Below are 18,528 nucleotides of genomic sequence, written 5' to 3'. Positions count from 1 at the left end.
TCTTGATCGTTCTGCTGGTGAGAGGCGGAGCAGGGGTCTTCCATCTGCTAGAGCGTGTACATACCGCACCGAGAGCGATCTTGGGACTGGAGTGGGAGCTTTTATCTCATTATCTATAGGAGAAAATCGAGCTCAGACAGCGAGAGGACATTTCCTATACAGGGACTTTGCAGGGAGTCCGAGTCTGGCTTCTGGACAGAGCGGGGATGGGGACTCTCTGGGCTGAAGACCATGCACCCTTCCCCATGACCAGGCGGGGATCCATCTGCCCTTCTGCCTTTTAAAAAAGTGTGTTTGTTTATTAAGTAATCTCTACACCTAACATGGGACTCAGACTCAACAACCTCGAGATCAAGAGTTGCATGCTCTTCTGATGGAGCCAGCCAGGAGCCCCTGTCCTTTCACTTTTTTGCTTGGCCCCCACTCCTGTCCCCGGGGCTGACCCAGGCCAATGGACATCTCTGGGTGCCATCCCAGCTTCAGTCCCTGCAGACTAAGTGCCATCAGATTCCCCGAGCCCCCCCTTCCAAGCAGGTTTGTTGAGAGCTGCCAGGTTTGCTGAGTATGGTTGTTCAGGTTGCTCACTGCACAAAAGCTCCCAGCTGAGAGTGGTCACTTCCCCTCTGCCACACAGGGGCTGCGTGTGGCTGGAGGAGAGGTGTCTTTTCCCAACTAGCACACAGGTGTTGTAGGAGCTAGCACAGCCTTAGGAGGACAATGTGTACAGAAGTGTTCACATGAGGAGGGAGCTAGTTTTCTTCTGGTCTGACACCCCCACACCCTACCTACCTCAGGGTCCCCACGTAGATGTTTGATAATGGCACCCGCCCAGAAAATGCTTCCCTGAGCAAAAAAGGCATTGATTCAGCCCTAGCTGGAGGAGTCCTGCCAGAGAGCATTTGCCTCTAGGGTCTATGACCAGTGGGACCTACTGTCACCATGGCCCCCCTCCGAGCCTCATGACAGATTCCCGGGCCGGGCTGAGGTTGCTGCTTTCCTGCTTCCCCACCCTCCGAGCAGAAGAGCTGAGCCCTTGGAGGGCAGGGAGTCTAGGAGCTGACCCCAGGGGTAGGCCCCCCCACCCTACCTGCTGCAGAGCCTGGACTGCACTCGATGCCCTAAAGCTAAGGTATTGCCCAGAAGACACAAAGACCTGAACTCTAGTGGCTCTAACCCCCAACAGTGAACTTGGACTGGGCACTCCATTTCCCCTTTCTCTAGTGAGGTTATCAGTGCTGCCCGCAGAGGGGGAGGGGATCCGAGAAAAGGGTCTGGGAAGTGTGGGCGAGTGGGTTATACTTAAGCTACAGGTACTTTAGTGGGGCAGGGATGGGGGAGGGAGGGCCCTAGAGGTTCTCTTTACCTCCCAGGGGCCCAGATGCTGCCCCACATTCCAAGGGGCTGGGACTCAGGCTGGGGCAGGGCCAAGGGTGTGGGTGGGAGCGGGAGAGAGAGCATCCCCAGGACAGACCTGGGTGAGCACCCAGTTGTAGGGGGCAGTTTCATGGCTGCTGATGTGGAGGCAGGGGTAAACCTGGGGTCTGCCACGTGCTGCGAGATCTTGGCTGAATGTCCTCCCCTCCCGAACCCCAATTTCCCCCAGGAAACTCTGCAGACCTTGGTCTGCACCTCCATGTTCCCTCCTCTCGGCGGTAGGCTCCCTCGGGTATGGGATGGTCTGCCTGAGACCCAGGGCCTGGCCAGGCACATACTAAGCACCAAACGAACACATGGAAGAGCGAATGCCCTGTCGCCAGAGCATTCCACATCAGGGCTCTGACCAGCAGCCAGGCCAGTGTTCCAGCACAGTGTTCCTGGGACACACAGGTTGACTATTCCACCGTGGAAACAGGAGTCCAGATGCTTTCTCCCACTGCTCCAAAGTCCTGCCACGCCCTGCCACCGTCCCCCCTGCTGGGGCGGGCCCCCAGGGAGGCAAAGCACCCTGGAACGGGCACTGTAGGGACACAAGCCGGCACTGGAGCCAGCCCTGTTGCCCTGTTGTCCTGGTGATGGCTCATGTCACGGGTACCCCAGGCACCCACAGGGGCAATTATCAAGTGTGGGAGGGAGTTTCCATGGTGGCAGTCCCGAGGGGGCGCAACCAGGGCTTTGGGGGTGGGCAAGGGCCTGTGGGACCTTTCTCCTTTGTCCTGGTACAGTAGGCTTTTGTTCTGGCCTGGCTGTCTCTGAGAGCCGGACAGGGCCATGGGTGGGGGGCAGACTTGGGTTAGAGTCCCCGAGCCCCTTGGGGTCCTGAACCAACCTGGGAGGAGGGGAAGAGTAGGAGATAGACCCCCCACTTCCGAGCCCAGCCTCCACTTGGGGACCCTTCCTCCCGCAGGTGCCAGAGCCTTACCTGCCCGCAAGAGGCTGGGCGAGGCGGCTCCCCATTGGATCCTGTGGCTGGTAAACAGCTTTCAGCAGCCAATGGGCAGCTTCGGTGTGTCCCGTGGGAACTCGGGGAGGGGGGCGTGGAGAGGCAGGGCTGGGGGGGTGGTGAGGGTGGGAGGAGAGGGGGGTGGGGAGCCTTCAATCCAAATCCATCCAGGCTTCTGCTCAGTGAGATTTATTCTAGGTCTCTCCAGGAGCCCTTTGGGGTCCCCTAGCCCAGCCAGGTGCCCTGCACCCCGCACTCCTTCTGTGCCCGCTTCCATATTTGCAAGGGCGGGGGCACCAGGATGGCTCCGCGGGAGAACGGCAGGCCCGGGCCCGCGACACCGCACTCCGTGGCCTTCCTTCATCCTCGTGTCGCACAGTCCCTGGCCAGGGAGACGCCAGACCCCAGCGGTAAAGTGCAGGGCCCATTTCTGAGGCGGGCATCAGCCCAACGGGCAATCGGGCTTCGGGGACACTGAGTCCGTGATGCCCTCAGAAGTCGAACCTTCAGAACCGGGTATCCAGGAAGGAGGTGGAGCCTCGAGGAGACCTGGAAGGGCCCTCGAGAGGGGGACCCCTGGGCCGAGTCAGGAGCCCATGGAAGGTCTTGCCTCGGGTCTGGGGCTTGCGCCTCGTTGGCCTGGGCTCCTCTGGGGGCTGCACCACGATTTGGGGCACCTCGGGCCTGGTGTCTCCTCGCACCCCTGCCAGCTGCTGGGCCTCAAAGATGGCTTGGGCCCCAGGCAGGCGGGCCTGAGGCCTGGGGGGTGGCCCGGACGTGGACTCAGGCAGCCGGGCCAGCTGGACCCTGATTTCCCGCTGCAGGTCGTGCTCAGACAGGGCCACGCTGTGCACCTGTGGGGAGTGGCTGGTAGTGAGTGTACCCAGACTGGGGGGTGGGGGGTGGGGCAGGAAACCATGAGGTCTCCACAGGGCGGGCAGGACACAGCCCCAGGAAGTGGCTGAGGGCTGAGGGACTGACAGCCAGACTCACTAAGGGAACCGTAGAAAGCTACTTGAAGCCTGGGGTTTTCAGCTTTTCTGCTGCTCAGAAGACAGGAACTGGGCCCCGGGGCTCACTCTGACTTCTGGCTGCGTAACTCAGTTTCCCCCACCTGAGCAGCAGGGGCTGGGCCATTGTGAAGGCAAGGTGGCGGGGCGGGGGGGGCACCCACCTGGGACATGAAGACCTCCTCCTGCAGCTGGGTGGGTGGGATGGCTCGCAGGGCACCGAGGGTCTCCAAGAGCCCGGGGCAGGCCAGGCGCTGTTCTGTGGTGCCCAGCGCCAGGCGCACGAGCGTTAGCCCCACTCGGAACAGCACCTTCACGCCTGCGGGCCGGGGGGCTCACTCAGTGCAGGGCCAACCCTGCCCCTCCTCGGTTCTGTACCTGACCCTGCCCTCCGCCAGACGCCTTCCACCCTCCCGCAGCTCTGCAGCCTGGCTCAGACCAGGAGCAGTGACAGTGGGACCTCGATGTGGGGGCTGACGCTTCCGGGCAGAGCGGCGTGCCAGCAGCCAGGGGACACAACTCCCCACACCTGCTCTCTGCGTCTCGGCAGCTGGTCCCTGCGAAGAAGGCCTTTCCAGCTCAGTTCTGTGACCTTCTCTTTCTAGAGAGATTCTCGCCAGAGCTCTCCGCCGCTAAGCCAAGAGCACAGAGCAGGCGAGCACACACCCAAGCACGCACGCTCACGGGCACGCGCAGGTGTGACCTTGGGCTGTCCCACAGCCTCAGAATCCCTTCCAGGTAGCCTCGAGTCTGGGGACCAGTGAGGCCTACTGACGACCGTGCCTCATAAAGAAATGATCACCAGCACGCGTGTCATCACCATGACGAAACGGAGCTTGTGACATTGCCTGTCCCGGGCTCGGTGGAGAGGACAAAGAGGGCTCCGCCTGCCCTGCCTGGTCCTTGAGATCTGGGGCTGGAGGGGCGGTGACACGTAGATGGCAGCTTGGACACCTGTGACCAGGGCTCTAAGGGGGCCTGTAGCCAACTGGGCACACAGCAGGTGCTCAATAAACGTACTGACTGATTTCTGCCATTTTTTGGTTGTAACTGCCAGACAACCCAAAGAGAGAGAATGCAGGTGGGTTACTGACGGGGGTACCGAGACAGAGCCCCGAAGTCCCAAAACGTCCCGCTCAGCTCTGCCCCAAACTCCCCCCACTCTTGGCCTGACCTATCTGGCTTCCTCTCTCCCCACACCCACACCCCGAAGCTGGCAGCAGCCCGGACCGTGTGGACAGTGTCTCTCCTGGCCTCCCGGCCTCCACGGCGCCCTGCAAGTCCGCCGCCCCATGGAGAGGCCAAAAGCATCTTGGGAACAGCACTCTCCTCCTACTGTTCCCTTAACACTCTGTCACACCCCTTGTTTTATTTTCTTCATGGCACTTATAACAATCTATAAATACCTTTTTTTTTTTAAAGCTCTGTGCCCAACGTGGGGCTTGAACTCGCAACCCCGAGATCAAGAGTCACGTGTTCCACCATGGAGCCAGGCAGGCGCCCCTATAAATATCGTGTTAATTTGGTTGCCGTTGGCTCCCATCCCCACCCCCACCAGAATGTAAGCGTCGGTCACCCAGCGGTCCCGGCGTCCTACGGCCATGCGGGGCACAGCGAGGGCTCACCCAGTGCTCTTCCACTCCCACCGGCCCTGTCCCTGGCACTGGCCATGCTCACTGAGCCCAGTCCCCGAACAGCTCCTCTGCTGGGATCTCCCCAGCTCTGCTCCACATCCCTATGCGGGGAGCCCCTCCCTGGCCCCAGCCCGCCCCCAGCAGAGCCTCCCTCCCTCGGGGAGTCTCGTCACAGAGGCAGGGGCGGCCAGTCCCAGAGGCAGGGGCGGCCAGTCATGGCACGGCAGGCGGGGGCTGGGCTTCTCCCCCCAGAGCCAACCCAACGCCATCAGCCTCGGCACACTCTGGCACCCCCGGCCGGGACCAGGATTGGCAGTGGCAGGTGGGGCAGAGCGGAGCTGGCACTCTCGTCCCTGTGCGCACCCCGAGGCTCCCAGCCCAGGCCACGCCTCCCCTCCAGCTGTCCACTCACCCTCGCTGAGGAAGGCGTCCCAGACACGCAGCACGGTGGGGAAGGGCAGGGAGCGGGCGAAGAGACACAGGAACCACTCGGGCAGGTAGAGCAGAGGCCCGACGCCCACCTGCTGCAGGTGCTTGTGCACGCGCGGCAGCAGCCGTCGAAGCAGAGCCGTGAACACCTCGGCGTCCAGCTGCACGGCCTCCTACAGCCGCGTCCATCAACACGTCCACTCCCGAAGCCCAGGCCCTGCCCCTCTCCGTCGCCCGGCCCCTGCCCGCCTGCCCAATCCCTCCCGGCGCCCTCTGGCCCCCTCCCAGCTTCTCACCATATGAGGCCCATAGTAGCCGGGGAGGTAGACCTCGCAGATCTGTACCAGGCACCAGAAGGCCTCCTGGGTAGGGGCACAGGCCGTAAGCGCCCCCACCCAGCGGATCACAGAAGGAACCGCAGGGTAGGGGAAAGGAGCACAGGGGAGGGTCCTCTGTACCCTCTGGGGTGACTCTGGAGCCTGAAGCCTAAGCTCTGGCTCTTACTGAAAGTCTCCCCACTGGCCAGAGGCCTAGCAATGGGTTTAGGGAGTCGGAAGTCATAGGGTTCGTGATGTTGAATTTCAGAGTCACAAATTTGGGGCTCAATGGTCAAGGGTTGGGAGGGTCCCAGAGTTCAAGTCCTGAGCTCCTGGGGTCATTGAGATGATAGTCCCAGGGCTCAGAACTGGGAGTCATGAGGTCAAGGTGATGATGTCCAGATTCTCAGGTCACTGGGGCAGGGAGCAGGGGCCAAGGATCCCCGGTTCCTGGAGTCAATGTCATTGGGCTTGAAGGTCACTGAAGTTGGTCGTCATGAGGCCCTAGGTCACTAGGACAGGATCTGGGAGTTAAGGATCCCAGGTCCCTGAGTCCAGAGTTCCTGGGGTTGGGGAGGTGGCGGTCATGGATCCAGAGCCCAGGATGACTACGTCCATATGTCACTAGGATGTGGGTCAAGGGTCTCAGGGGCCTGAAGTCCAAGTCCCCAGGGTTGGGGTTTCAGGGTCCCAAGCCTCTGGATTGGTGTCAAGGGCACTCACCTCTGGGGGCAGATGCATAAGCAGCACAGCGGCCACAGGGCCTTGGGCCTGACAGTAGCCCTGTTCAGGCCGATGCAGGGTGTAGGCCTTGAGTACCTGCAGGAGCCCCTGCTGCCTGTGCCAGGAGACCCCATCAGGGCCGGTCCTCCATGTTGCCCTCCCCCACCCTCAGGGGGCCTCTTCCCAGGCTATAAAGCTATGGTAGGGGTCCAGGCCGATGGCTCTGGAGGCTGTGGGCCTGGAGGTCCCTGGGTGTCCCTGGCCGCCTACCCGTGACCCTGGGGCGACACAAACATCTCGTGTAGAGGAAACTGGCGGTGCAGATCCCGGCTGATGGTCTCCATCCACTGTGGGTCTCCAGGGGCTTCGGCCAGTTCCTGCGGGCAGACAGCAAGGTGGGTGTGAGGGCTCAGAGTGGCGAGGGGCTCTGGAAAGGGGAGACAGGGACCCCTGGCAAGTTACCTGATAGGTGCCGGGGCTGTTCTTCTGACACACATGCGCCCCGCACAACAGGGGCCAGCAGCGGGCCCGCAGAGCCGAGGGGATGCCTTTCCGGCACTGCATCTTTACCTGCAGGTGAGGCCAAGGCCAAGTTCGATGAGCCAGGCCAGCATCCCCCGCTCCTGCTGGCACATCCCAGCCCCAGCCTGTCATGGGGCAAGGGGCACTCTGGGCGGGAGGGGGTACAAAGGCAGGAGGTGCTGGGACACAGGAGGGGTAAATTTTACCGGGGCAGGGACAGAGGCAAAGCGGGCTGAGACAGGGAGCCCCACGCTCCCCTCACCTTCTTGTACCGCCGAGACATGGTTTTCTCCCAGTGCGAGGTCATCTCTACCCACTTCATCTCCCGCTGGCGGATAAGGTCTGCAGGAGGGTGACCTGGCCTGCGGGCACATGGCATAGGCACGGGGGCATTAGCTAGCTGTAACCCAGGGCCCACATCTGCCATCCTCCATGCTGCCCCGGGAAGCTCAGCTCCTGGCCCTGGAGATCTCTGGGGAGCCCTGGGCAGGTAACCTGTCACCCAGGAGCTGCCAGTGGTTATCATAGGGATAGGAAAGGATGTGGCTCTGATGTGGCAGAAGCAGGAGAGACTGAAGGGGGTGTGTAGGTGTGTGTTGGGGGAGGGACCAGCTAACTGTCCCCTAAGATAGGAACACAGACAACTCATTAAGAGAAGCAAGGTGGACAGAGCCATGGACTAGAAGCCAGGAGTCCTGAGTTCTAATCTGATTCCATCTGATCTGCTGTGTGACCTTGGGCAAGTTCCTATCTGGATTTTTTCCTGTCTGTATATTGGAATAGGGAGAGGCGAGAGGTAAAGTGTGGGTTCTTTGGTTGGGTTCTTGGATTTTGGGGGCAGATTAATAGGAGAAGACTATTTGCCTCCAAGGACAGGTGCAAATTCTGAGAGGTTGAGGGTAAAAGAGGCATGTGAGGGACATTGCTGCCTTGTCCCTGCCAGCTTTAGGACTCCACCCGGAGCATGAAGAGGGGTGACACTGACTGAGTTCCCAAACCCTCCAGGACCCTCGAGGTTGAGCCTCACTCCAGAATTTAGCCCTCAGCCCCCAACCTCAATCCCAGCACCCCACTGCCCCCCAGTCCCTTCCCTTCTTACCCTGGCTCTGCTGAGCTGCCCCCAATGAAGCCATAGCGATCAGCCTGGCGATATGGGCCGGGCCCACTCAGCTCGGAGTCAGACCCCAAAGAGCTGGAGTCATCCTGCCCCTCGGAAGTTTGTACGAGGTCCTCCCCCAGGGCCTGGGCCATGGTGCCCCAGACCCAAGCTACCACGGGCTGTAGGAGGTGGAGAAAGCCAGTGTGAGAGGCTGCTTCTGGCTAGCCTGGGACCTGGGCTCCCATCCAGCCGATCGCCAGCCCAGGGACCTGGCTGCAGGGTTCAGAGGGGAGAGGCATCAAGGCATCTCACCAAGCCCCTTCTGGCCCCTCTTTCATTGGGGTGGGAAGAGGGCCCTGAAGTGGCAGAAAAGCCAGGCTTCTGGATGGAGGCCCAGCCCCAGACTCAACCCCTGCCCCCCCAGGCCAGCTTACCTCTCTGCGGCACCTCACCTCCTCCTCTCACTTCCTCCTCCGGGCAGCCTCAGCAACCCGCTGGGGGGCCCCTCCCACACTCCCCTCCCAAGTGTGTGGGGGGGTGATCACCCCTTCCTCTCCCAGGCTCTTCCGGCCTGCCCAGGGCTGTGGGCTCCTCCCCTCCCCTCCCCATGGGCTGAATGGCTGCAGACTTGGGTTCCTGCAGTGGGTGTGAAGGGGCCAGGACCCACCCTCGCGGTACAGAGGCCAGGCCCCCTCCAGTTTTGAGGTTATCAGCTTGTAAAGCAATCCAGGATTCCAGGGAGACCTGAGTGGCTCCGTCAGTTAAGTGTCTGCCTTTGGCTCAGGTCATGGTCTCAGGGCCCTGGGATCAAGCCCCACATTGGGCTCTCTGCTCAGCAGGGAGCCTGCTTCCTCCTCCCTCTCTGCTTCCTTGTGATCTCTGTCAAATAAATAAATAAAGTATTTTAAAATTTTCAAGATTCCAGTGAGAATTATGGTTTATTTAATATTTGCTCTTTACAAGGTAATGCTTTGAATATGCACATTAATACGGCATTTCTATGCACTCTGCAGGTAACAGTGAATCTTACAAAAAAATACTAATTTAGCATGCCCCACAGGGCGAACCAAATGGGTTTCAGAGTGTAGCAGCAGGTGTCTGGGTCTGGCCGGCTGCCTGGGGGGCCACAGAGACTCAGGAGGTGGACGCCAGGGTCCTGCTATCTCTGAGTCTCAACTTTCCTTTTTGGCACTTCGAGGACTTAATCCGCAGCGTTTGGAGAATCGGTTTTTAATGTGCACACACCACACTCCCGCCCAGGGTGGGAACGGCTGCTTAGCCTTTGATAGAAAAAAACAACTTTCACGGTACTTCCGGCCCCCTGTTCTCGGAACCGGTCACTCCTAGTGGCGAACGAGACTCAACCCCGCCCCTCCAAGCTCCACCCACCGGCCAGGCTTCGTCCTAAACGACCAAACCCAGCCCAAGACCCGCCCCTTCCCCTGTGCCACGCCCCCCAGACCTCCGCGGCCGCTGCGCCCAGCATCCAGAGGGGGCGCTAGAGCGCGGGGGCAGCGCGCGGGGCGGGGCGGCAGGCCTAGGAGGCGGGGCGGCAGGCCGGGGCGGGCCGGGGCGGGCCGGGGCGGGCGGAAGGAGCGCCAGGCCGGAAGGAGGCAGCGGGAGGGCGGGCGGCAGGATTGGGCCCGGAGCTGCTGGGCCGGAGCGGCGGCGCCGCCATGTCCGACAGCGAGAAGCTCAACCTGGACTCTATCATCGGGCGCCTGCTGGAAGGTTGGCCGGGGCGGGGGACGTCGGTGCCCGCCGCGCCCTGGCCCCCTGCCGGGCCCGGAAGTGGTGCGCGGGCGAGCCTGCCCCTCCCAGGGCCAGCTTAGACTGGGCGGGGACGGGCCTCGAGGACCCGCGTCCACAGCCGGCCCCCCTCAAGGCGCGGGGCGCTTGGGACGTTCCGGGGACGCTCTGGCACGGGGAGCACCCCCTCTCCTGGGCCGGGGGCGCACAGGTTGGCCTGTGCTCCTGGGGTTGGAGGAGAAACATAAGAAATCTAGCTCCACCCCTCCCAGGGATCGTGCGCTGTGGGTTGGGCTGTGGGGTGGCAGGCCCCCCCGACGCACAGCAGACCCCTCGAGGGGGTCCCATCCTGGGAGGCTCAGCAGCAACAGCTGCCCCTGGGCAAGGAGGGGCCCAGGAGACCCAGGTGCCCTCAGATGTGCCAACAGGGCCACTTGTGTCGCCCACCTTCCTCCTGCCTGAGGGACCAGAGTCTTGATGCCCTGTTCCGCCCCCAGTGCAGGGCTCGCGGCCTGGAAAGAATGTACAGCTCACAGAGAACGAGATCCGTGGTCTGTGTCTCAAATCACGGGAGATCTTCTTGAGCCAGCCCATCCTTCTGGAGCTGGAGGCACCCCTCAAGATCTGCGGTGAGCCCTCCCCCCCACCCCCTCCCGCGTTCGGCCCCTTTTGCTTTCTGAAAGTGGCGTTCCCCATCCCTTGCCCCCCAAGTCCTTGCAGTGCTCCTCCCTGGCGCCCAAACTTGGCCCTGGTTTCAAGTGTGGCCCCTGCCCCTAGCGCTGAACCAGTCCCCTGGGTCACAGGTGACATCCATGGCCAGTACTACGACCTCCTGCGGCTATTTGAGTACGGTGGCTTCCCTCCAGAGAGCAACTACCTCTTCCTGGGGGACTACGTCGACCGGGGCAAGCAGTCTTTGGAGACCATCTGCTTGCTGCTGGCCTATAAGATCAAGTACCCCGAGAACTTCTTCCTGCTCCGTGGGAACCACGAGTGTGCCAGCATCAACCGCATCTACGGCTTCTATGATGAGTGTGAGTAGGCTTCCCAAGTTCTTAAGTGACTCGGCTATCCAGTGAGACCCTCACATTGGGTTGGCAGTAAAGGTACCGGTGTCTACAGATACCTGCAGAGTGAGATCTATGCAGGGGACTCCCCTGCCCTCCTGGCCTGGGGTCTGGCGCTCAGGAGGGGTCGGTCTGGTGAATGGCTGCTGACGAAGACTGCCCAGTGTCCTGGTGACACTCCCCTCCAACACATCCCTTAAGCACTTGGGACGCCTCTCTGGACTGGGTTCTGCCAACCCGAAGCTGAGATAAACCAGACCTCGTCTTGGCCTGGCCTGCTCCCTGGGTGGGGGTGGGTTGTTCTAGATTGGAACTCAGGTTCCTGTGGACTCAGCTGCTTTAGAATTCTAGGAAGGCTGGTAGGCAGCGGGGACGGGGGAGGGGGACGTCTCTTCTTGTCTGCCACTGCCTGCTCCCAGCTGTGTCTGGACTGCCCGCCGAGTGCCCTGGAGGGCCCAGAGACCCAGGCTGGGTGTGCGGCAGACAGGCCTCCTGAGGCCTCTCGTTGCTCCCGACAGGCAAGAGACGCTACAACATTAAACTGTGGAAAACCTTTACCGACTGCTTCAACTGCCTGCCCATTGCTGCCATCGTGGACGAGAAGATCTTCTGCTGCCACGGAGGTGAGGGTGGCTCTGGGCGCATGTCTGGGAAGGAAGAGCCCCTGGGCCACATCCCCGGGGGCCCTGGGAGGAGGCTGGGGGCTGGGGGGATGTATTCCTGGCTCTCCCAGGGCTCCGGCTTTGTTTGTCACTTCTTCCAGGAAGCCCCCGCCACCCCTCCCCAGTACTCTGTTCCACTCTCCCCCCGCTTTGGCCTTGGCGTTGTGCGTGGACTGTCTCCTTTGTTCAGAGAGCTCTGTGGTCCTTGAGGCCGAAGGGGATGACTTCTGCCTGCCTGGACTCCTGGGACTTTAGGAGAGCGCCAGGGGGTGGCAGGTGGAGGGGAGACTGACCAGCAGAAGCTTTGAGGGGCAGGGGGTCTTTGAGGCTTGAGGAAGTGACCTGTCCCCTCCCATGCTCCCCCAGGCCTGTCCCCAGACTTGCAGTCCATGGAACAGATTCGGCGTATCATGCGGCCCACAGACGTGCCTGACCAGGGCCTGCTGTGTGACCTGCTGTGGTCTGATCCTGACAAGGACGTGCAGGGCTGGGGCGAGAATGACCGTGGTGTCTCCTTCACGTTCGGGGCGGAAGTGGTGGCCAAGTTCCTGCACAAGCACGACTTGGATCTCATCTGCCGGGCACACCAGGTGGGCCGGCAGCTCTGGGGCGGGTGGGCACGGTGGCAGGTAGCCCGCACCTGCTGAGCCAACTGCCCCCATCCTCATCCAGGTGGTGGAAGACGGCTATGAGTTCTTTGCCAAGCGGCAGCTGGTGACACTCTTCTCGGCTCCCAACTACTGTGGCGAGTTTGACAACGCAGGCGCCATGATGAGTGTGGACGAGACGCTCATGTGCTCTTTCCAGGTGGGGATAGGAAAGGTAGTGGCCTCTGACTCCGTGGCTCAGCCCGTGAGCCTGACCAGCTCTGTCTCTTTCAGATCCTCAAGCCCGCGGACAAGAACAAGGGGAAATACGGGCAGTTCAGTGGCTTGAACCCTGGAGGCCGGCCCATCACCCCGCCCCGCAACTCCGCCAAAGCCAAGAAATAGCCTCTGCGTGCCCGCACTCTGCCCCAGGTGGTGGATTGTACAGAAATTATGTGGCCGTGGGGGGTGGTTCATGCCGGCCCCCCAGGCCCACCTGTCATGGGGAACACGGAGCCTTGGTGTATTTTTCTTTTTTTTAATGAATCAATAGCAGCGTCCAATCCCCCAGGGCTCCTTCCGCCTGCACCTGCAGTGGTTGCACGCAGGATCCTGGGGCCGAGGCTGCAGCTCAGGGCAAAGCAGGGCCAGATGTGGGTTTCCAGCCTTGCTTGGCCTCAAGGCCAGCAGACAGATCCTAGGGCGACCCATCTGGTCTCTTGAATAAAGGTCAAAGCTGGATTCTCGCCATGGCCTCTGTCTCCCTTGTCCCAAGGACTGGGCTGGCAGCCCTTCTATCCAGGGCCAGTTGGGAGGACAGGCTTGCTGGGCATGAGGCCCCAGCCAGGGTAATCCCAGCCACAGGCTCAGGTCCACAGGGACTTAGAATCCCAAGCCAGGGCCAGACGGCACAGAGAAAGGAACAAAAACTTAGCTGGCCACAAGAGATCCCAAAGGTGTGCCCGGGATTTGGGGGAGGGACAGGTCATGATTAGCAAAGAAGGTAGACCGGCAGGGGTAATAGCCCCTCTGATTTTTGTCTTAGGGAGGTACACTTAGGGAAGGCAGGTGTCCAGCCCTAGCCACATGGTTGGAGTCTGGCCTAAAACAGAGGGCCTGGGTAATAGGTGAGGGGCATTCCATCAGGTGGCAGCTCGGTCCCAAGCCTAGGAACAGACATGATTGGTTGGAAGTTGATGAGAAGACGGGGCCTGGGCTAGTCCAGATAGCCAGGAGGCACCTGGAGTGGCAGCAGGACCGGCGCTCAGCTCAGCACAGCCCACCTTGACCACCCAGCCGGGTGGAGAGCAGCCCTATCCCCGGGCTGCTGCCGGGGGAAGCGGGCGGCTATGGCTTCATCTGGTCCAGAGCCTTTGGACACAGGCTTGTCCTCAGTTCAGCCTTCACCCTCACTGTCTTCAGCCAGCACAGGGCTGGGGCCCGGAGGGGAGTGTGCAGGGGTGAGGATGGAGCCAAAGAACAGCGAGCGGAACTGGAAAGGGAACAGAGGAAGCAGAGTGAGTTCTGGAGGCTCCCTCCGTGACTCCCAAGCCCCGCTCCATCTCCAACCCCTACCTTCTTGGGTGGGGGAGTCCCAGGCTCTGTACTGGGCTCGGCATCATTGTCCTCAGAGTAGGGGCCAGGGCTACAGGGGGGCCGGAGGCCGGGGGAAAGGGGAATGGAGGGTCCTGCCCGGGAGCCCTCACTGTCCACAGTCGTTTCCATGGCGATCATGTAAGAGTCGATGTCGTCATTGGCAAAGTCATCCAGGTGGGGCGTGCTGCTGGCAGGGAGAGGGTGTCAGCGAGCCACACAGAAGAGGGTATAGAGGCAGGACCCCACTTCAGAGGCCTGAGAGAGCAGTAGAAGCCTCATGACCACGGCTGCTCTCTGGGCTTCATGACTTTCTCATTGGTTTGGGGGAAAGACGCTGAGGTTAAGTGGTGGCTTCCTACAAGGCATGGGACCTGGAATCCGTTTGATCGGAGTTCAGATAGGGGCCCGAGGGAAGCATCCTGGGAGCCGGTTTAGCTCAGCTGGGGTAGAGAAGCATCGAGTCCTCTGAGCTAGGCCACCGGGGGCCAAAGCCTCTGCCCTCCCCAGAGACAGAGCTGGAAAGCACTGGGGCCCAGGGACGTGCTGGGCGGGGGGCCAGACCAAACTTCCTCTGCTTCGGCTACACTGGGCCCATCGTCCTCCCCAGCCCACCTGCCCTTCCAGCCACCTGCTCTCCCCAGCCCCAGCCAGCCCCCTGCCTCCCAGCAGCCTGTTCCCTCCTTGGCCCGGGAAGAGGCTCAGAAGGGAGGACTCAGCCAGAGAAGGAAGCCAGCCCGACCTTGGGGACACTTCCCTGGGTGGGAGGAGGGCTCTCTGAGCACAGCTGACCAGGAAGGCTGAGCCGGAGAGGCTGGGCTTGACAGGAAGTGTGCGTGCTGGGGGAGGTGCACAAGCTGCAGGCAGGAGGCTCCGGCCAGGGGGCCGGGGGGGCCGGGGTGTGGAGGGATGGGGGTGGGGAGGAGCAGGCTGGCAGGTGGGCAGCCTCACCTGTGAGCCTGGAGGGGAGGCACCAGCCTGTGGGGTTCTGGGGAGTGCAGGTCTGACTCTGACATCGTGGCCAGGACAAAGTGTCCATCCAGCAGGGAGTCCTTGACAGCAAAGATGGCTGGCCTAGGCAGACGGCAGGTCCCGGGCAAGGTCAGGGCCCTTGGGCTCCCGGCTTCCCAGAGCCTCCCCTCCCTGACCTGAGGCCGGGAATTACCTGCCTGGTGCATCGAAGTGAATGCTAAGGGACAAGTTTGCGGACTCCGCGAAGCTCAGGAGGCCCTGGGAGGGGGAAGCAGAGCCGTGAGGCCCCAGGCCGGGCAGGGAGGACGCGGCGGGAGTGTGCTGGGGGGAACCTCACCCGGAATTCCTTGAGGCAGAAAGTGATGGCCGCGCCTTCCTGGGCCTGCAGCTGCTGGAAATCCTCCTCCCCGATGCTCATCTCGGTCACCATGGCTCTGACGGAGCTGTCTGCCAAGGGAGGAACGGGAGAGCCGGGGCTTCCAGACCCTCCCCTCTCCCACCCCAGCTCTAACCCCGTCTAAGGCCACGTCTGGCTCTCACCTGCCTCCTCCTCCTGGTAGCTGCGCAAGATGACCCTGCGGCCACAGCCAATGCCCAGTGTCACTTCTGCCAGTGCGGGGGGGAAGGGCAGAACAGCCTCCCCCAGGACCCTGTGCAGGGGGTACAGCATCACTCCCAAGGCTCAGCCCCACGCCGTGGCTTCGCTCTTACAAGAGCTGAGGCAGGGCCGCGACCCGGGTACCATGTCGGAGGGGATCCACCATGAGCCGGCCCTAGCACGCCCGGGGAACGGCAAGGTGAGCAGGACGTGGCTCCCACCCCATCCAAAGCTTTCTTTGGGGGCTGCTGGGGGAGAGAAGTCCCCTGCAAGGGATGGGGCAGACAACAGCAGAGCCCAGAGGAGGCAACAGAAAGGATGGGCTGTTCGCCAAACCAGGCCGGCAGCACCTGCCCTCGCAGGGGTGGGAAAGCCCACCCGGGCCATCCCTATAAATGCGACCACAGAAAAGATCTTCAATTTTTGCCTTCACGGGATACATGTTGACAAATATGTACATATGAAATAAAATCTGAAATTTGTCTCACAACCGTTGGGACAGGGGCAGGCATCCACTTTCACACAAATTTGAAATTGTCCATGAGAAAAAGAAAAACAATTGTTCATTTAAAAAAAAAAATAGTATCAAAATCCAGACCACCAGAGATAACGTCCCTCTTTCTCTACCTGAAGGAGTCCTGAACAGCATTATCTCAACAGAACTCAGAAATAACAGACCGTCAGGACCCAAAGGGAACTTCAAATTACCACACCCATGGCTACAAAAAGAAATGAATGTGACTTTGGGCTACTCAAATGCAAGCAGCACACAGCGTAGGGTAGGAGGAGAGCCAGCCCTCTCCACACTGGCCTTCTGCAGGGACCTCTGCCTCCACCGAGTCCCCATCTCCCGGGCCGGCACACCGCCTCCCCACTCTGATTTTCCCAGAAAACCCCTGCCCCCACAGCACCTTATTCTGGCAGCCCTCCTGGACCATGACCTCCCTGTCCAGCCTCCTTCCTCGGCCTGTGGACTCCTCAAAGCTACAGTCCAGGCAGACACGAAAAGAGGCTACCCTTGAGTGATGAACAGGCCCAGAAAGATGACCCCATCAGAGAAGAATTTTGAGCCCCTGAGTCACAAAGCTAGAGATGGACATCCAAGGCTGTTGAAGCCATGGAAAGAGGACTTAAGAGGAAGCCAAAGACGTGCTTTCTTTAAAAAAGGAGTGAGAAGCTGTCTAAGTGGCCAGAAAGCCAAGCTGGACCTTTGGGGTGGAGAACACAGGTTCCTGAAGACCGAGGAGCAAGGAGCGGTGCCCTCCTCCGTTCCAGCCTCTGCCCTTAGACAGCGAGACCGACCGTGAGAGCAGGCTGTTCTGGATAAACTCTCAGGTTCAGAGAAAGGCAGAGAAGATGAAGAAGGTGTCTTCTTAAATTGACCCTGGAAGCTCCAAAGGAAAAAAAAAGACCCACGGCTCGGTTTGTAGCTGGGGGACACACTCACCGTGCTGGGGCACGGAGCACATGCGAGCACAAGGCTGGGTCGAAGATGGCCTGCAGGGACTCGCAGTCCTGGAAGGACAGGTTGTGAGTCTTCCTCACCCCTGGATGGGCAGACAGGGTCTCAGTGGGTCTTGCTGACCTGCCCTCCACACCTCCAACCGCAGGGACCCCAGGGCTGGTCGGCCGCCCACTCACCGTATCGACAGTGCAGCTGGACCACCAGGCGGCTGCTCCTGCCATTCAGCGAGATGCAGCATTTCTCCACACTCTTCTCCACCATGGCCAGTGAGCGGAAGGCAGCCAGGAATGACTGAGTGGGGGAACACATCAGCCCGGTGCTGTGTCTCCACCAACCAGCTCTCAGATCCCACGCAGGCCCTGGCCATCCCAGGCTCGGCACCGTCGTACGGGAAGGGAGCGCCCACAACACGCACGTTTTCACCCTCCCGGGCTCCTCCTCATGTTGCTACACACCTGTCTGGCGTGCCTTGAAAGAGCTGCTCACTTTTCAAGGACCAAAGTGAATGTCACCACTGCCCAGGTCCCTGGCAGAATGGATCACCCTCACCGTATCTCCCATCACCCTCTGTGGTGTCTTTCCTATGCTCCTCACCGCATTTTACACCTGCTTGCTCCTGCATACATCCCTCTCCCCAGTTAGCACCTTCGGAATGCCCCCCAGGCAGACACATTGGGGTAGGGGGGGACGACGACGTGAGCAGAGGGACACAAAGCACCGTTGGTGAGGGAAAGGCTTTACCTTCATCAAAATCTTACAGCGCGGGGCTTCCTGACCAGGGGCGGCCGGCTGGTACTGCTGGAAGAAGAGGGGGGCAAAGAGGAAGCAGGCATAGGCAGAGCGAGAGGAGTTCACGGTCCGGAGAGAGAGCTGGGCCAGGAAAAGCAGGGGGAGGGACCCGATCAGGGGGCAGAGTCAGGCCCTGCCCTCTGGCCGGCTTTTGCTCACATATTCGTCCTAACGTCCTCCTCCTCCACCATCACCTGCTGGAATCCTCCCTCTCGTTCCGGTCAGCAGGTGCCTTCTCCATGAAGCCTTCCCTCCCCGAGTCCCCGGGAGCGACTGCTCCCACAGCAAGGGCCCTATACAACCGTCCGCGCACTCCACCTTTCCCCCCGAGTTGCCCCCACCCGCCACCAGGCACTTCAGGGAGGGCAGGGGCTCTCGATTCACACATCGGCCTGGGGAGAGGGCAGGGCCCGGGCCCGGACTGACGCCCCGACCACGGGCGGCGGGGAAAACTCGGCAGACAGCAATGCCCCAGGGCATCTGGCCTGACGCGGGGAGAAACTGGCTCCCGCCTATAATCCCACCCACCCCCTCACCCCGTCTTCCAGGGGCTCCAGGTAGAGCTCCTCCCCGATGCGGGACAGGGAATGGACGGCCTTGCCGAGCACTGCGGGGAGGAGAAAGGAAACGGGGGTTAGGCTGGCGTCTCCGGCCGTCCCACGTGCCCCCAGCCCCCAAACCCGGTCGCCCCCAACTCACCCTTCACGTTGCCGCCCGTGACCAGACACTTCATGCTGTTGCCGGCGCCGAGGCCGAGCCTGGCCTCCCACGGAGCTGAGACCGGCGTCTGGCCCGCGGCGGGTCCCACCCCACCTGCCCGCAGCTCGGCTCCGGGTCTCACCCGCCGCCGCGGGGGCCCGGGGTTCCCTTCCCGCGCGCCGCCCCCGGAAGCCCCGCCCCCGCGTTCTCATTGGCCCCGGCGCGGGCGCCTC

At 61.4% G+C, this 18,528-nt stretch overlaps 3 protein-coding genes across 7 annotated transcripts; 1 reads left to right on the top strand and 2 right to left on the bottom strand.

Moving 5' to 3' along the window:
- Positions 1-2,553: 2,553 nt before the first annotated feature.
- Positions 2,554-8,645, bottom strand: TBC1D10C (TBC1 domain family member 10C). Of its 4 annotated transcripts, none has more exons than XM_082684416.1 (10): positions 8,567-8,645; positions 8,115-8,293; positions 7,278-7,377; positions 6,956-7,063; positions 6,764-6,870; positions 6,494-6,608; positions 5,750-5,815; positions 5,437-5,626; positions 3,555-3,709; positions 2,554-3,234 (listed from the first exon to the last, which is right to left on the bottom strand). In XM_082684416.1, the coding sequence occupies exons 2-10, from the start codon at positions 8,264-8,266 to the stop codon at positions 2,887-2,889; spliced, it is 1,341 nt and encodes a 446-aa protein (XP_082540542.1). In that variant the 5' UTR covers positions 8,267-8,293; positions 8,567-8,645; the 3' UTR covers positions 2,554-2,886. The 4 variants fall into 4 exon arrangements, with proteins under 4 accessions (XP_082540542.1, XP_082540540.1, XP_082540541.1 ...); XM_082684414.1 differs by having other exon boundaries at positions 8,549-8,638; XM_082684415.1 differs by lacking the exon at positions 8,567-8,645 and adding an exon at positions 8,427-8,536.
- Positions 8,646-9,679: 1,034 nt separating this feature from the next.
- Positions 9,680-12,925, top strand: PPP1CA (protein phosphatase 1 catalytic subunit alpha). Its single transcript, XM_082748678.1, has 7 exons — positions 9,680-9,845; positions 10,361-10,492; positions 10,667-10,897; positions 11,449-11,553; positions 11,959-12,182; positions 12,265-12,399; positions 12,474-12,925. Exons 1-7 carry the CDS (start codon positions 9,791-9,793, stop codon positions 12,582-12,584), a joined length of 993 nt encoding a protein of 330 aa, XP_082604804.1. The 5' UTR covers positions 9,680-9,790; the 3' UTR covers positions 12,585-12,925.
- Positions 12,704-18,491, bottom strand: RAD9A (RAD9 checkpoint clamp component A). 2 transcript variants are annotated; one of them, XM_082748676.1, is made up of 11 exons: positions 18,296-18,491; positions 18,133-18,203; positions 17,549-17,677; positions 16,984-17,098; positions 16,790-16,889; positions 15,285-15,394; positions 15,082-15,191; positions 14,938-15,002; positions 14,724-14,846; positions 13,755-13,959; positions 12,704-13,671 (listed from the first exon to the last, which is right to left on the bottom strand). In XM_082748676.1, the coding sequence occupies exons 1-11, from the start codon at positions 18,327-18,329 to the stop codon at positions 13,576-13,578; spliced, it is 1,158 nt and encodes a 385-aa protein (XP_082604802.1). In that variant the 5' UTR covers positions 18,330-18,491; the 3' UTR covers positions 12,704-13,575. The 2 variants fall into 2 exon arrangements, with proteins under 2 accessions (XP_082604802.1, XP_082604803.1); XM_082748677.1 differs by having other exon boundaries at positions 17,549-17,605; positions 18,296-18,477.
- Positions 18,492-18,528: the final 37 nt, after the last annotated feature.

The sequence above is a fragment of the Mustela nivalis genome (genome assembly GCF_964662115.1).
Source record: "Mustela nivalis genome assembly, chromosome: 9".
Lineage (NCBI taxonomy): Eukaryota > Metazoa > Chordata > Mammalia > Carnivora > Mustelidae > Mustela > Mustela nivalis.
This window is presented reverse-complemented; position numbering and strand designations above follow the sequence as displayed.

Bases quoted from the DNA above. Each gene is read 5' to 3' on its own strand.
- PPP1CA (XM_082748678.1), top strand. From the start codon at position 9,791: ATGTCCGACAGCGAGAAGCTCAACCTGGACTCTATCATCGGGCGCCTG. The intron at 12,183-12,264 runs GTGGGCCGGCAG...ATCCTCATCCAG, and splicing joins TCATCTGCCGGGCACACCAG to GTGGTGGAAGACGGCTATGA. The intron at 12,400-12,473 runs GTGGGGATAGGA...TGTCTCTTTCAG, and splicing joins CGCTCATGTGCTCTTTCCAG to ATCCTCAAGCCCGCGGACAA.
- TBC1D10C (XM_082684416.1), bottom strand. From the start codon at position 8,266: ATGGCCCAGGCCCTGGGGGAGGACCTCGTACAAACTTCCGAGGGGCAG. The intron at 3,710-5,436 runs GTGAGTGGACAG...CCCGGCCCGCAG, and splicing joins GGACGCCTTCCTCAGCGAGG to GCGTGAAGGTGCTGTTCCGA. The intron at 3,235-3,554 runs GTGGGTGCCCCC...CACTCCCCACAG, and splicing joins AGGAGGTCTTCATGTCCCAG to GTGCACAGCGTGGCCCTGTC.
- RAD9A (XM_082748676.1), bottom strand. From the start codon at position 18,329: ATGAAGTGTCTGGTCACGGGCGGCAACGTGAAGG. The intron at 17,678-18,132 runs GTGAGGGGGTGG...TTCCTGGCCCAG, and splicing joins TGGAGCCCCTGGAAGACGGG to CTCTCTCTCCGGACCGTGAA. The intron at 13,960-14,723 runs GTGAGGCTGCCC...CCCTGCCAGCAG, and splicing joins CCTCCCCTCCAGGCTCACAG to CACGCCCCACCTGGATGACT.